Source organism: Stegastes partitus, unplaced genomic scaffold, assembly GCF_000690725.1.
Source record: "Stegastes partitus isolate 25-593 unplaced genomic scaffold, Stegastes_partitus-1.0.2 Scaffold1501, whole genome shotgun sequence".
NCBI classification, from domain to species: Eukaryota; Metazoa; Chordata; class Actinopteri; family Pomacentridae; genus Stegastes; species Stegastes partitus.
This window is the reverse complement of record NW_007579232.1, coordinates 9,080-24,610: the sequence shown is the minus strand read 5'-3', so window position 1 is coordinate 24,610 and position 15,531 is coordinate 9,080. Positions and strand designations below refer to the sequence as shown.

General features: G+C 41.1%; 2 protein-coding genes across 2 annotated transcripts; both read left to right on the top strand.

Moving 5' to 3' along the window:
• The first annotated feature begins 972 nt into the window (after positions 1 to 972).
• LOC103370929 (pleckstrin homology domain-containing family A member 3-like) lies at positions 973 to 10,842 on the top strand. The gene is made up of 5 exons (XM_008300120.1): positions 973 to 1,726; positions 3,228 to 3,332; positions 4,654 to 4,697; positions 5,492 to 5,586; positions 6,809 to 10,842. The coding sequence occupies exons 1-5, from the start codon at positions 1,628 to 1,630 to the stop codon at positions 6,910 to 6,912; spliced, it is 447 nt and encodes a 148-aa protein (XP_008298342.1). The 5' UTR covers positions 973 to 1,627; the 3' UTR covers positions 6,913 to 10,842.
• A 772-nt stretch (positions 10,843 to 11,614) lies between these two features.
• On the top strand, positions 11,615 to 14,522 carry LOC103370937 (RNA polymerase II degradation factor 1-like). The gene is made up of 3 exons (XM_008300133.1): positions 11,615 to 11,819; positions 12,526 to 12,602; positions 13,695 to 14,522. The coding sequence occupies exons 1-3, from the start codon at positions 11,816 to 11,818 to the stop codon at positions 14,520 to 14,522; spliced, it is 909 nt and encodes a 302-aa protein (XP_008298355.1). The 5' UTR covers positions 11,615 to 11,815.
• Positions 14,523 to 15,531: the final 1,009 nt, after the last annotated feature.

The following is a 15,531-nucleotide window of genomic DNA, read 5'->3' as shown; positions in this document are numbered from 1 at the left end:
AGCTCCTGTTCACAGGTCACCTGCTCAACCTGTTGAGCTGCCACAGCACCCACATGTATAAGGTTTCAGGCGGATCGGAGCATGTCCAGGTTACACAGCGCTTCCTGTTTGATGGCAAATAGTTATAATCCGGTGCGCTGCCATTTCTATGCCGTTAGACTTTTGCGGAACATCGTGATAACTTTTAATCACCAATCTCGCTGTTTAGTCAAAACGGCGGACTTCCTGTCGGGTTTAGGGTCTCTGGGTTGTTTGTGCGTCGTGATGTGATACAGATGTCGACCAGATCTCGTAGGTCGAGGCGATACGTTGTCCCGGCAGAAATTTTGGAGCCATTTTGCCACTCGTGCATATTTTGGTGAGTTTTTGATCATGTTTAGGAGCTCTAAGATGCATTTGTTTCATCAAAAAAACTAATTTTAAGAATCAGAAGGATTCCAGTAGGATCTTCTGTTGATAGAACCCTGATTAATATCCTCGAAGGTTTCAGTGCTTAAACTGGGCTGGTGCTGGACAGCAGATGTCGGATCAGTCGTAGAAATCTGCAGCTTAAGTTTGCTGGAAGTTCAAGTCAAGTCCCAATTAAATTAAATTAACCAAAGTGATTTAGAGCAAAACAAAAGATCGCCGTAATTCATCCAATACGTCTAAACAGTGGATTGGTTATGAACGGTGTGATTTTTACCTGCTTCATTCACACATTAGGGATTAGAACCCTACAGAACCCTATGATGTCATTAATTATTCAGACTTTATGTTAAAACTTAATATAAACACTGAAGCATTGTGGTTTATGTGAATAGTTTGCAACTAAAGTTTTAATCCTACATAAAATATACATGAAAACCCAACAAATTCAAGAGTTTTTTTGTCTTTTATGTGGATTGTTTTATGTTTTGTTATCATTTTACTGTATTATGAAAGAGCTTCCACGACTTGTCGGCTGAAACGTGGACGAGGAGGAAGTTTGTGAGGCGTCTCGATGACTTTAAACGGGTTTAAAACTCGTCTCAACAGAGTTCGGCTGGTTTTTGGTGATTTAGTCTGTTGACAATACAAGAAACGGAGCGAGTTTGATCTCACCTGTCAGCTGCTTTAGGAGGGAAAACTGAAACCTGTGAGCGCCTTCTGATGACAAAGATGGTTTAAATCATCCTACTTTTACACTTTTTAGTGATTAAAAACTAGATCTTTTTGTGTTTGGCTCATTATATGACTTATTCAATAGCATGGAAATCAAACAGAATTCAACATTTTGAGGACAAAATAAAAATAAAAATGCATTTTTATAATCATATTTAATGAAAGCCTTGTATTTTCAGATATTTGTTTCAGAACAGAGACCAAGCTGTACTAATTCTGTAGGAAAATGACTTTAAACTATTTGAAAAGAAGCCAGTTTTAGTTTTAGTTTAATTCGTGATATTCTTACATTTGTGCTTGTAATCGTGTTTTTATTCACTAAAGTCAACATGAATTCTCCAGAGAGCAACAAGAACGTCTGCACAGAACGTCAGATAGTTTGTTTTAAGGAGAACCGGATCAGGTTTTAGCGTTCTGAGGTTCAGTCTGAAGCGTCTTCAACAGAATCCACTTGTCTGCAGGTCCAGACTGTCTGAAGACCAAGATGTCTGAGCTGCGTCTGTACTGCGACCTCCTCGTCCAGCAGGTGCAGGCCATCCAATCACAGCACACCGCCGACACAGAGGCCACGCCCACTTCAGAGGTGACCCTTCCGTTTGTGCCAAACTCACCTCGTTGCTCTTATTTCTGAAAATGGATGTTTATTGAGAAGTGAGAGACACGTTTCATTTCCTTTATTTCAGGGTAATTAGTCCTGAAAAGAGAATGAAAATCCTCCTAAATTAAAGCTGTTCTCAGGTTCCATATGAACACATTCATGTGTGACAAATGGTCCAGAACTTCTTCATCTTCTTCCTTTAAGATGCTACATAAAAATCAAGCCGTGTGTTCGTGATATGACGTTTTGCCGAGAACGTGGGAGTAAAATCATCCGTTGAAGAACATTTCAAATCAACTTAAAATGCATTTAAGTTGATTTCAGGTTGTACTGGTTCATGCTGCAGCTCAGCAGGATTCTGTTTCAGCTTTTTAAATGACAAACTGGGTTTTCAAACAGATTTAAGTTTTGTTTTCAGCTGGTTTGATATAATTCGATTGGTTTGCAGTTATATTAATTAACACTTAATTTCATCTGACCTCCTCAGAATCAGCTACAATAACTTTAATATATTTACTGAAGCCGTGCAGAGTTCCAGGCCTTGACGTCCATAGAGGAGGGTCCAGATTTATCACTTTAATGGACTTTTTTCATCATTTCTGAGCCAGAACTTCATCAGTTCAGCAGATAGACATTTTAGGAGGAAGAACACACCTGAGTTCTGGTTGAAACTGACACCAGATCGGTTTTACATCCAAATATTTGTAATGTCGTGTCTAAAATGTCTCATGATTTCTCCACAATGACTGAAAATTTTCCACAATGAGAATAAATAAAACTTCAGCAAAACATCTTGAAACTTTACAAAATGGCAAAAATCAGTCAGAAATCATCTGAAACTAAATAGTTGAAAAAAAAAATAAACAAATTTACTTAAACATTGTCCAAAATGTCTAACTGGTAGCATCAGTATTATGGGATGTCTGGGAGTGTGAACAGTTTAATGTCTATAGAAACAATCATCGGTACCCTGGATGTGTTTCTGGTTCTGATCATTCACCAGACTTTACAAAGTGCATTCTGGGTAAACTTTCCAGGCTCCTGTTGGTCAGAACCAGTTCTAGACGATGGAAGGACCGTTTTACCTCCAGAACGCACCAGAACTGTTTATAGACAGGATCCATTCTGTGGCTAAATCATTTTCTAGTCCAGACATATTTTAAAACCTCTGAAAGAATAATTTGGACAAATTGCATAAATCAAACAGGTTTTGAGTTTTCAGCGCTCGCCTGAGAGTCTTTTAAATTCTGCTCCGATAGTGTTGATAGATAACCATCATTAATCTACCGATCTGTCAGAGTGATCTCGGCTAAAAATAAACTAGAGACAGAAACACCAAATAGATTTATTCACCATGACTGACAGTGAGGAGACACATTTGTTCTACTTTATCTCAAATCGTACGATCAAGTGACCGTTTGCAGCTTTTGTATTTCCGTGTTGGTGTCGTTTTTAAAGCTACAGATGATTGTTATTTTCTCTTCAGGCTTCTCTGCTCAGCGCGACCTGCACGACCTTCATCAGGACGCTGGAGGAGTGCATGACGTTGGCCAACCAGAGTCTGACCCCCGACCTCCGACCTCCTGAACGGGTAACTTCAGCTTCTCCTGCTGATTGAGTCCAGCAACACCAGCGAGTGCAGCCTGGAAATCATTTGGTTTCTCCATAAAATACTGTAAAATCTTGACTTTAACCTGTAGATTAATGAGGAAAATGTACAATTCTAATGCAACAAATAATCGAGGTTCTCCACAAAAATCAGTGACTAAATAAGACGTTTGGTTTCAGTGGTTGATAGAATCTTCAAAAATAGTCGTTTGTCTCACAAATGTGAAGCTCTGTGGTTCAGATTCTGTGGTTTTAAAGGGCTTAAAACAGATAACATCCTCTCATTGTGACCCAAAGACACTCCACACATGCTTTTCTGAGTCTCAGCATCATTCAGGACGTTATTTTCATTCTCATTTCCAGTAAATAGCCACCTCCTGACATGGGACTCAACCGCAAACAGTGATCATGTCCATGTTTGGTCTCTAAAATGTTGAAAAATGCATATTAGTGTTTTCCAAAGCACAAGATATAGAGTTTACTGTCACAAAAGAGGAAACAAGCCAGAAAATATTCACATTTGAGAAGCTGCAGAGCATCTGTTTGACTATTTTCCATAAATATTGAGTCCAACTGATTATCCGGTCACCTAAATAGCTGATAGGTGCCTCATTTTCTCGCTGGACCTTCTAATCTAACAGTCTGAGCTTGTTATTGTGATAAAATTAACTGACTGTAACTCTTATTTTATACGTACACATCTCGTGCAGAAACAAACTAAGAACATTATTGAAATTTCAAGCAAAATTTTATTATTTTACTGTCAACAAAACTCTTCTCTGTGAACCTCATCTCGATGTTTAATCTGTAAAAATGGACCATTGTGGTTTAAATGATTTTATTCCTGGTGGCTGCTAATTCCTGCGCCGGATGAGAAACGTCTTCCTCCAAACGATTCAATCACAGAGCTTTAATTTGGTCTCGACTGCATGTTTGTTTTATTCTCATTGCGTTCGTTTTTCTCCCTCCGCGGTTCCTGTGCACGTTATTTAATGCTCTGCTTCCCTTTAATCGCCTCGACGCCTGCAGGCCGAAGTAAGAGCCTCTGCAAGAAAACAATCCGAAGAATGCCACAAAAAAAAAAAGAAATATCACGACGTGGACGTTCTCTGTGGAATGAAGTCAGAGGAAATATATTAGAAGTTTAAAGGCGTCGTCACTGAAGACGCTTGTTTGGTCTCAGTGTTATTTAGAACAAACACAAGTTGGTTTTATTGCAGTTTGTTGTTTCTTCAACCCAACGAAAGCTGAGAAACTGAAAGGATCAGTTTTAATACGAGAGAACCTGTTTTGTTGTGTTGCAGATGAAGAGGTCCATCAGCCACCCTGGAACGTACAGCTTCGACAGGTGAGTTCACGTCTGCCTCCTTTTGCAGCTCAGCAGGTTGAAGAAAAAAAATAACGATTAGAGAAACAAAAACTTCAGCTTCTATTACTTCTGTGAGTAATCTCGTTAAATCAAACTCCCAGAAGCGACCTTCTGTCCAATTAAAAACAGGAGAAGCGTAGATTTTTAAGCAGTTTGTTGTAATGAATGCCTGCTTACTGAATAACTACCAGCTGTGGCCTGTAGGGGGCAGAGTTGCAGCAACCTTCGGTACTTCAGGCCTTTTAAAAAAGCAGTCAGGCGCTCAGCTGAACATTGAAACAGATTTTTACTTCCTCATTCCGTGCAAAAGTACTTTGAAAGTCAAATTGTGACTGTGCAGAAGGAACAAAGGTCTTCTGTAGCGTGTTTCCTCTGAGGTCAGAGGTGCAAAACAACAACGTCGACCTGAACAGCATCCAGGAAAAACACTTCAGTTCACAGTTTTATTTCACATTCAGGATGACAGCTGATATGAAGAGTGAGATCCACTGCAGCTTCATGTAAGCAGAGAATCCAGTGATAATATTCACAGCATAGATCAGCAGCAGCAGCAGGAGTGTTTGAGTTTATGGAGGATCTGAACCCGATCCTGCTCGTGACCTGAAGACTCTTCTTACTCGGTGACGGATGTTCTGTAGGATCTGCTTTAGTCTTCATGCAGCTGCAGGAGACAAAATGCATTTACATGGACGTTAATGTCAAACAAACACAAAGCAGAATGTTTTATCACCGTTGAGATGAAGAACGTTTCCTTTACGCTGTCCTCCCGTCAGGTCGGGCGTCCTGAAGGAGTTCGTCGGCGGAGGCCAAAAGTCGACTCAGCGCAGAAACCGGACGTGTTCCGACAGCTCGGTCTACGACACTGAACGTAAGAAGAGCCGACGTTTTTTATTATGTACACAAGAAACGCTGTGATTCGGTGAATTCCGGGAAATAAAAGACACTGTAGGGAGATTATAAATAATGCAAAGTTAGAGCCACGTTAATGGGAAACATGCCAGGCTGGGAGAAAGAAAGAAAGAGAGAAAGAAAGTTAGCGGTTTTGTTCTTGAAAAAAATATTTCAATACCCTAAAAGTCATGTTGTGTTTTACATTTACACCATTTATTAACAAGAAACTGTAAAAACTGAAAGCTTGAAATTGTGATATTTCATCAACAGATTGCACCAGATTCATGAACCTTCCAGTTAAACTTGAGCAGATTAGAGACAAAGACCTTCAGAATTGATTTGATGGATAATCAGTTAGTCGTTGGCTTTATAATGAAATAGAATTACTGTCTACAATAATCATTTTCCCTCATTTAAGGACTTTGTATAATCTCAGCTGTATTTGTGTTTATTTCTTGGTCATTTTCCCCCATCGTGGCTTTAATAAATGTTTTAAAAATTACCCCCAAAAAAGCCAAAGATGACAAACTTCGCGTCTTATTTTGTTCAAAACCCCAAAATATTCATAGAATTTCAACTTTTTTTCTTTTAAAAATGACTGAAACTAATTAATTAATTATCGATATGGTGGGCGATTCATTCAACAGTTAATCTAAAAACTAATTAAATCGATTAATTGTTGCCGCACCACTAAAAACAGATGAATGAAAGATTATCTGGAATACGAGACCATCAGATCTCCCAGCTCAAACCACAGTAATGAGAAATATGAATAAACAAACCAGAATGAACCATTTATAATAATGTCGAGTCCTTTCAATCTCAGGTCATCAGTTTCAGAACCATTTCTGACTTAATCTGTGCTCAAAGATGGAACTTTTCATGACTCACCAATAATCAGATTATTTGATCCAAGATTACAGATTCTGAATTAACGACATGATGAGAAATAACAGTGAAGGTTTCAGCTTTTTATCTTTAATAGTTCCTCAAATTTCAATGTGAGGACAAAAAAACCTTGACTACTTGAAGCATCGACTACATGTTTCTTCCACTGTTAATTTTTGTCATTTGCTCCCTAACTCGATCCCTGAACGTCGGTTTTCTTTCGTCCAGGTGACCGAACCAAAGCTCCGGTTTGATCTGAACTCCTGAATGAATCCAACTCGCCTGAAAAATCTGCTGTTTGTCGTTTTCAGGTTTGCTGCCGAGCCTCAACGGCGACTCGTCCTCCATCCCTGAGGAGCGAGGAAGCAGCCTGAAGACGACGCCCACCGACACCGACACCGACCTGTCCATCTGAGGTCCACCTGAGGTCCACCTGAGGAGAACCTGCAGAAGAAAACACCACCAGATCAGTCGACGTCAAATCGACCTCCTGAGAACGTCCCTCTTGATCGCCAAACACTGTGGAGTCATTACTTATCGTTCCTTAAGGCTTTTTTTTTTTTAATTTAGGTGTTTCAAACTGTAGGGCAGGATGAGACGTCAGGAGATTCCTCAGCTGGACTTTAACACATTCGATGCTTTAATCTGCTGGAATCCGAGGAAACCCTCGTGTTTCAGCTCCTCACTGTGGACGGACGCAGCGAGTCAGACCTGCAGCTGCCGTTGAATCCACTGGATGATTGTACCGAGCTGCAGTCGGAACACAACCAACTGTGAATTCCTGTTTTCTGGACACGTTTCGACGCCGGCGCTGCTTTAAGCGGACGCAGGAATGTACGCAGCCGTCGTCTTGTGGCCAAAAAAATTCTCACACAGCCAAAAGTTTTTTGAAATCCAGTAACGTGAGAAGCTTCTCTCTTCTGCCTTTTTCAGCGAGAACTCTGAACGTCTTCTTCCCTCTTGTGCAGCATCTCCTGTATTATTCTTCCAGCCGTCCGTCCTCCTGTATCTGAAACCGGGCTGATAAGTGGTGTCTTTGCAGGATCCTGAGGCCAGTTTTTTTCTCCACCACATTGTTCCAGCAGAGCCGAGACGCTTCAGACGCTCGAGTTTGCACAAATCTCTCCACATCAAAGCCGCCACCTTTGAACCACAACAGAGTTTTCGGTGTTTGTTTTCCACCTGAACTCCGGTCAGGTGAAGGGCGTCTCTAATTACAGCCGCTGCCTCGTGATGCGTCTGGCGGGGGTTTCCAGCCGAGCGACGCCACGTCGACACAGAACTGGATGATTCTACGTTTTGAACCGCCGCCGTCCAGACGAATACAGCACTTTTAGTTTATTGTGAGAGTTTTGCCGAACAGATCCTGGAGGAAAGTTGTGTTTCCAGTGAACTTTAAAAATTAGAGGAGAATAAACTCGTCGTGTCATCAGAAGGTGGCGCTGTGGCTAAACAGCTGTAATTAACAGAGTAGAAAAAAAAAATAAACAGCTGTTGCCAACCAGTAAAAATCCTGGAAGATGACGAAGAAACAAACAAAACTTGAGAGCAAAATTGAGAAAAGTTTTCAGGAATTTTGTACATTTAGGAAAGTTGTAATGACGCAAAAGAGTCGGTTGCTCAGTAGCGCGAGTTTAATGTTCGCTACGTCAGAACTTAACCCCTTAAAAGGAGTTTTCATCTTTCATTAACTCCTTTTTTAAAAGTAAAAAAAACCAAACAAATCCAGTTAAAATAAGACTTTCTTTGCACATTTTTTCCCCCGCCATATTTTGCCATTTCTACAACTTAGTACTTCAAAAATACGACCACACAAGCCAACGCTAACAGCAACACAACTGAACCGACCGAGTGTTTCTCTTTATGACTCGTGTGCCAAACTGTCCCTAAAGCTGGTGTCATCTGCATAGAATCGAATTTGGCAAATGACAAATGGTTCACTGGGGCTGCCACAAATGACTATTTTTCTATTAAATAAGCTATCGACCATTCTACCGATACCTTTATTAATGTAATGAACAGTACAAACAGCGACATTTAATGCACTCCACAGGATTATAATTTAACATTTAATGTTGCTCGGATAAACTTTAACGTCACTCGGAGCCTCAAAAGGTCAAACGCTGGCGTCGAAGTGAGGACGATGCTGCTTACGGAGGATCTTTTTTTGTGATTTCCTAGTAATTCCAAGCAGAGTTGTTCCAAATGCGCTCACAGTTTTGCTGCTCGACAATCTCAGATTTGCCTGAAATTTGTACAGCATAAAATATGGATATTTCTAAAGATGTCTGAGTTAAACTGTCATCGACCGGCTGTAGATTCTGAATCAAAGACATGACGATAAACAGCTGTTCAGGATTTTGTGTTATTGTCGTTCAAACAACCTCAGATTTCAAATGTGCAAAACATACCCAGACTAAAATCGGATCGACGGGCAGATTTTTTCTGTTTAATCTCAAAGTAGTTCATATATCAAGCTGGAATTTCACAGACACAATCTGAAATGTCCATACTTTATGACAAAAGAAGACGGTCGAGCAGAAATCCTCTGGTGATCGTAAAAGCAGCAAAAACTACATTAAATGTACGAATCAAAGTGAGTCTAAGATAAATGGAGATAAATCGCCTCCAAAGTCCTGCACATTGTTGTGTTAGGAAAGTTTAAATAAAGAATTATCTGAGTTCGGTTCAGTTTTCGTCCAGTTAAAGGACACTTACGCCAAAACACACACACATGACGTCACAGTACGTTTGTATTAAACTTTCATGTCTCGAAGAGAAATCCCCCGTTTTCCCCCAAAACATGCAGTTTGTAGATGTTGTTTTGCACTTTAAAGTTTTCTTTTTGAATGTTTGTGCGCTGAGAAATGGATTTTATTGTCAAAGCGGTACCGTGTTGGACAGCAGTGGTGACGACTGTGATTCTTGCAGAGTGTTCTGGAGCTGCAGCAGCCTTATATGTACCAGTATGTAAACTTATAGCGCCTTCTTTTTCTCGTGTTACTTCTACCAAAACGTGTGCTCGCCGTCGCTAACATGCTCAAGCCGTCGGTCCTCTGTGAAGAAAAGTTTGTCCGACGGCCTCCGAACGCATGTCGGCTTCACGTTCCGTTGCTGACCTGTGAGTTTCTTTGCAGCTGCATGGCCGTTCTATATTTTCTACACTTTATCTCGACATGAGCCTCCGTAGTCCTGCTGCCGATCGGAGTTGTTGGTCTGTGATTGAGTCACGAGGTGGATTTTGTGGTCGAAGCACTTGCAGGAGTTTTAATGCAGCTAAAAAGAGTAAATTAAGAACGACGACTAGATTTCAACTTTTTCCTGCAACTTTTAAAGAAAGTGTACAAATTTCTGAGTTTGTGAATGTTTTCTTTTCAGTATTTTGGCCATTTTAACTCCTTTCGTTATGATTTCGACCCAACAGCTGCATTCGATTGATCTCAGACACTCTGTCGCTTTGGGAAACGCTTTTATTTTCTCTGCTCAGTTTAGTTTTAGAGACTTCCTACAAATTATCTGAATATTTTTGTGCATTTTAACCCTCTGAACCCAAAACTGCCAGTAGCTTTTAAAGTTATGTTATCTTTAAAGCAAAAAAAAGCCAAAATAACGGCGTTTATCAGAGCTAGAAACTGTGAAAACAGAAACTTTCCCACTGTCCTTGAACTAATCGTCTGTAACATGCTGCTCTGGGAGGTAAATTGACCAAATTTAGGTGTATATTTAATTCATTCTACATTTACGATTTTGCTAAAAAACAACACTGCTTGCGCTGAAAAAAAAAGTGTAAAATACAAATAATTCAGCGCTCTCCGGTGTATCTGTGAAGCCGTGACTGACTGGACTGTGACCAACAGTCACTCGACAACAATTCAGTTTTCGGCTGAACTGCAGGCAGTGTTTAATTAAAAATGAGCCCACGGTGAGTTGAAATGCTCAGAGTTCAGAGGGTTAAACCAACAACACATAAACAGTTGATTAGCGACGTGTAAAGGTGCTGCTAGCCTGGCTGTGGTACCTTTAAACAGAGCCCGGCTAGCAGTTTCCCTTTGTTTCCAGTCTTTATGCTAAGCTAAGCTAATTACCGCAGGTTTCAATCTCAGAGAAAGTAAATAAGCTCATTTCCCAAAGTGTCAGCGTGTCCTTCAAGGCTCTGATTAGTGTTTGGAGAAGGGATAGAGAGAAACATAAATTAATGAAACTGCTGAATTTCTTTATGGTAGGTTATTTTTTTTGTTCGTCGTGGCCAAACCAGCAGAGATTTTCATGCCTTAAGTGTCTGTACGAAGTGACGTGTGGTTGATCAGATTTTCATCGTCTAAATAAAAAATATATTTGAAGTGAACTTAAGGGTGTTTTTGTTTTATTGCATGTTTGTTTTAAGCTATTTATATTCATATCCTGCTACATGAAGTCCTGGAAACAGAACAACCATGATGTTGCATATAAACCTTCATTTATTGAACCAGCAGTGAGATTAAACATCTTCTTACACATTTTGAGTTGCATGAGATCAGATTTATAGTGTGTAAATAAACAAAATCTCTATTTTAGGTGTATTTTTAAAAATATTTTTCATTGTATTTTCAACCCCAAAACCTGACGGAGGCTTTTAAAGTCAAAATGATGGAACTGATCACGTTGACTTTCAGTTTTATTGGGAAAATTAACCGGATTTACGCTTCAAATTGTGGAATTTCATCTAAATCACTTTAGATTGTATAAAAAAAAAAAAAAAAAAAAGTAAACTCTTCCCTCCTCTGCACAGCTGAGAATCCTTGAGTGACTCAGCAAAAAAATCAGAGAGTTTTCAGCTGAACTGCAGGCAGTGTTTACACAGAGCAGACAAGCATGGACAGGAATTTAAAATATCTGTCATTCTGCACAGAACACATCTCTGAGTTCTTTCTCCTCCTTCATGTTCTGGTTCTGTAGAGCTGCAGGACTTCATGTTGCAGAGAAACACGAACAAACAGTGACCCAGCAACTGGAGTTCAGAGGGTTAAAGTCTTTATTTAAGGGGATTATTTGGTCTTTATTTATTGCACCCACGTCTAATCTGACAATAAAGCAGAGGAGATAAATTGTGGCAGCCGGTCGGTGAGTTTTCGGTTGGCGGAGGCGTCTGTTCTGTTTGCAGAGGAGGCGTGTGTGTTTTTACAGCCATGACCTGGACGTGACGCCGTGTGTGCTCTGACAACAGACGTAAAAAGAGACACGAACACTTGAGAGGGTGTCAGCGCTCATCTGCATGAACAAATTCAGCCGCACGAAGCTCGAGTCGGCAGTCGGCTGCATCCCGGAGCTGCAGAGGACGAATGGGTGAGTGACCTGTTTAATGGACTCATCACTTCACTGTGTTGGGGTTCAGAAATTAAAATCTAGTGAGTTGTCAAACATTAGACGCCGTTTGTCAACCTGCCGAGTTTGTCAAGTTTGTTAAGTGTTTCTTAATGGGTTGATGGTCACTTTGCATAAAACTAGAGTCTGCTGCTGATTGATTTGCTGCTGCAGCTTTAATCCTCTGAACCTCAAACACCTGCACTGAAATATGAAAATGTTGTCTTCAAATCTCCAACATTGCAGATTTTTAAGAGCCACTTTTTTTGGGCAGTTCTGCTAAAAAGTCCCTGAATTTGTACCATGTGACTGCTGTTAAATTGTTAAAGGATGCAGAGAATGAAATGATTTTAAGCTTAGATTTGGTTAATTATCCATTTGACAGATGATTAGTAGGAAAGTAGGACATTTAGTGGAACATTTTTACCTGTTTCTGGTTGATAAACAGATAAATGGTGTGATTTTGGTGCTTTTTTTTGTAAAGCTAGTGACCTTAAAACCCTGTTGGTGGGTTAAAATTACAGGAGAAATATTGGCAGCAGACCAGTTGAACAAAGAATAAAGGAAGCAGCAGTGGTTTGTGTGGACATCTGTCTTTTCTAATTTGTTATTGCTGCCTCCTCACGCTCTTTCTTTAAATGTTGTCTGCTCTACCTGCTTCTGTTGCTCTGATCTATTCTGAGTTTAGATCCGTCTGGAAAACGTCCGTCCGGCTCTGGAGGATCCACTGAGAACCAACATGCTCAGAGTCCAGCACAGTCAAAGGTAGCTGCTCAGATTTAATACTTCAGCTGTTTTTTAAAAGTTAAAATGAGGAAACACCGTGTTTACTGCCACAAACTCTGAGTATTCGTCTCACGTTGCGTTAGGATGAGATCTGACAGGAGCTCAGGAGAAATGATTCGAGTGACCGAAGTGTTCCTCGAGCAAAAAACTGATTAGTTCCTCTGCTGTCTAACACAACAGAACAGGACAGTACAGCTGACAGGCCTGCAGGGCAAACAGGAAAATAATGATCCAAATGCTTCATCCCAAACTCTGCTGAGCTTTGAACACGCAGCTCTGTCAGATGTAGCGTCGTCCAGGAAATTTAATTTGCTCACAAAACCTCCTGAGAAAACCACGTTTCACTTAAACAGACGACAAGAAAACAGAATCAGAGGAAAGCTGCTGTCAGTAACTGCAATAAAATCCACTTCTTCCGGCGTCCTGGTTCACACAAACGTCTTCTGTGCTGCAGCTCTTCAACTCATCAGAAGAAACTTGAACAAAACTGATGCTGTGAAACCTGATGAGAACATAAACACAGAAACCTGAACATCGCCAGTTATAATCTTCTTCCTGCTGCCTTCAGGATCCAGCAGCTGCTGTTAATCAGATCGATTGAAGTTCAGTGTAGCAGGACTCTGATCTCAAAGGTTTCTTATGATTACGTGATGTGCAATTAATCCTCTGAATCCCAAAACTCAACAGTCGCTTTAAAAGGTTTATCTTTAAAAATTTGCCAAAATTACACCATTTATCAGCCAGAAGCTGTAAAAACTGAAGAAAATTGTGGGATTTAAACTTTCTGATGGTCGCTGAGCTGATCATGTGTGAGGTGCCGTCAGAAAAACGTAACCACACTGAAGCTTAAAATTATGATGTCACGTCAAAATCACTTCATTCTACGTCTCATTTAAAAATGTGCCAAAAATAAATTATTTACTCCAACTAGATTCTATAAAAAAGAAAAAAAATTCTGTGCTCAGAGACTGAGAGGAAAATCCAACCTACTTTTTGTAAAAAAAAAAAAAAAGTGCTCGGTGTGGTTCAGAGGATTGAATGTCTGACCGTTGTGTCGTCCTTCTTGTTCAGTTCAGATCAGCGCCGGAGACCTTCAGCCTGACTCGCTGCGCCGCCTGCTACAACCAGAAGTCCAGCTCCACGTACCGCTGGAGGAACAACGGTGACTCCAGCTCTTCTGATGAAGCCTCTGGACCAGAGCCGGAGTCAGATGCAGAGCTCAGCTCCAGCAGCAGCTGCAACGAGGACGTTCTGGAAGAGACACCGGAGAGGAACTCACCTGTACCTGGAGACGATGCTGAGCCTGGATCTGAAGAACAGGAAGGACCATCGGAGAGCCAGGCAGAGGAGCAAAGGATGAAGAGGACGAATCCTCCAAGAGCTCCATTCGTCAAGTCCTTGTCTTTGCCGGCCTCCTTCAGTCCTCCCCCGTCCTACCATAAAAGGTTCGTCTCCACCCTTCACCTGAAGGTGTTGAGTTATGACGAGGACGCCGTCTTCAGTGTCCGCCTGGCAGAGAAGAAAGAAACCAAAAAAGAAGGAGGCGGGATCAACAGTCTGTTTCCTCAGCCTCCATTTCAGTGGAAGCAGATGGGGTTACCATGGCAACACCAACAACCAAACCAACACCAGTACCAGCAACAACAACAACCACCAAACCAAAACCGGTACCAACAACGACCATCATATCAACACCAGTGCCAACAACAACAACCAAACCAACACCAGTACCAACAACAACCAAGCCAACAACAACCAAACCAACACCAGTACCAACAACCATTAAACCAACACCCGTACCAACTTGTACCAAACCAACACCAGTACCAGCATCAACTACCATATTACCACCAGTACCAGCAACAACCAGCACACTTGTCCCAACAACTACCACACTAGTACAAACACAACCAAAACACCAGTACCAGCAACAACTACCACACTTGTACCAACCAACAAGATTAAAATTGAAACAACCACGCAACCATTATAATCAACACTTGTACCAACATGAACCACCATGTCAACACCTACAACAACTACCAAACCAACACCAATACCAGCAACTATCAAACCAACACCAGTACCACCATGGCAACACCAACAACTACTACACCAACATCAACCACCATATCAACACCTACAACAACTACCAAACCAACAACCACCAAACCAACAACCACCAAACCAACACCAGTACCAACAACAACAACCACCAACCAACATCTGTACCAACAACAACGACCATACCAACACCTGTACCAAGAGCAACAGCCACCAAACCAACACCAGTTCAACAACAACTACCACATTACCACCAGTACCAGCCGCATTTGTGCCAACAAGCATCACACTAGAACTAACAACAACCAACATGACAACGCCAAGCACAACCACATCAACATCAGTACCAACAACCAGCACAGCTTTGCCATAAGAAGCACCACACCAGTACGCCAACATCTATACCAGTCTTGCCACCCCTTCGATGCTCCGCTCACCCTTCCAGTCCCTGAAACCAGCGGACATCTGGATGTTTTCCCTCCACAGCTGTACCGGTTCTGTTACCGTCTTCACCCCTCACATCCTGGAGTCATTACAGCTGCACACATCTGCCCACATAATCAGACTGAAACAGTCCTGCAGTGTTTGAGAAATGTTTCGTAAGGACCACATGGGGCCACTGACTCAAAAAAACAAAACCCGAAGCCGAATTTCAGGAATTCTGTGATAGTGTTGTTGTATCTAAGCTGGTAGAAAACTACATGAATAGAAGATGTAATAAATCGCACACTGACATACTTTGGTTTCTTATTTTACAGCTAATGAGTCATCCTTTGAAACAGTCCAGGAGAGAAGATGCTGCGTTTTAGTGGGAAGAGTTCACCTGCAGGCAAAGTAGGCATTT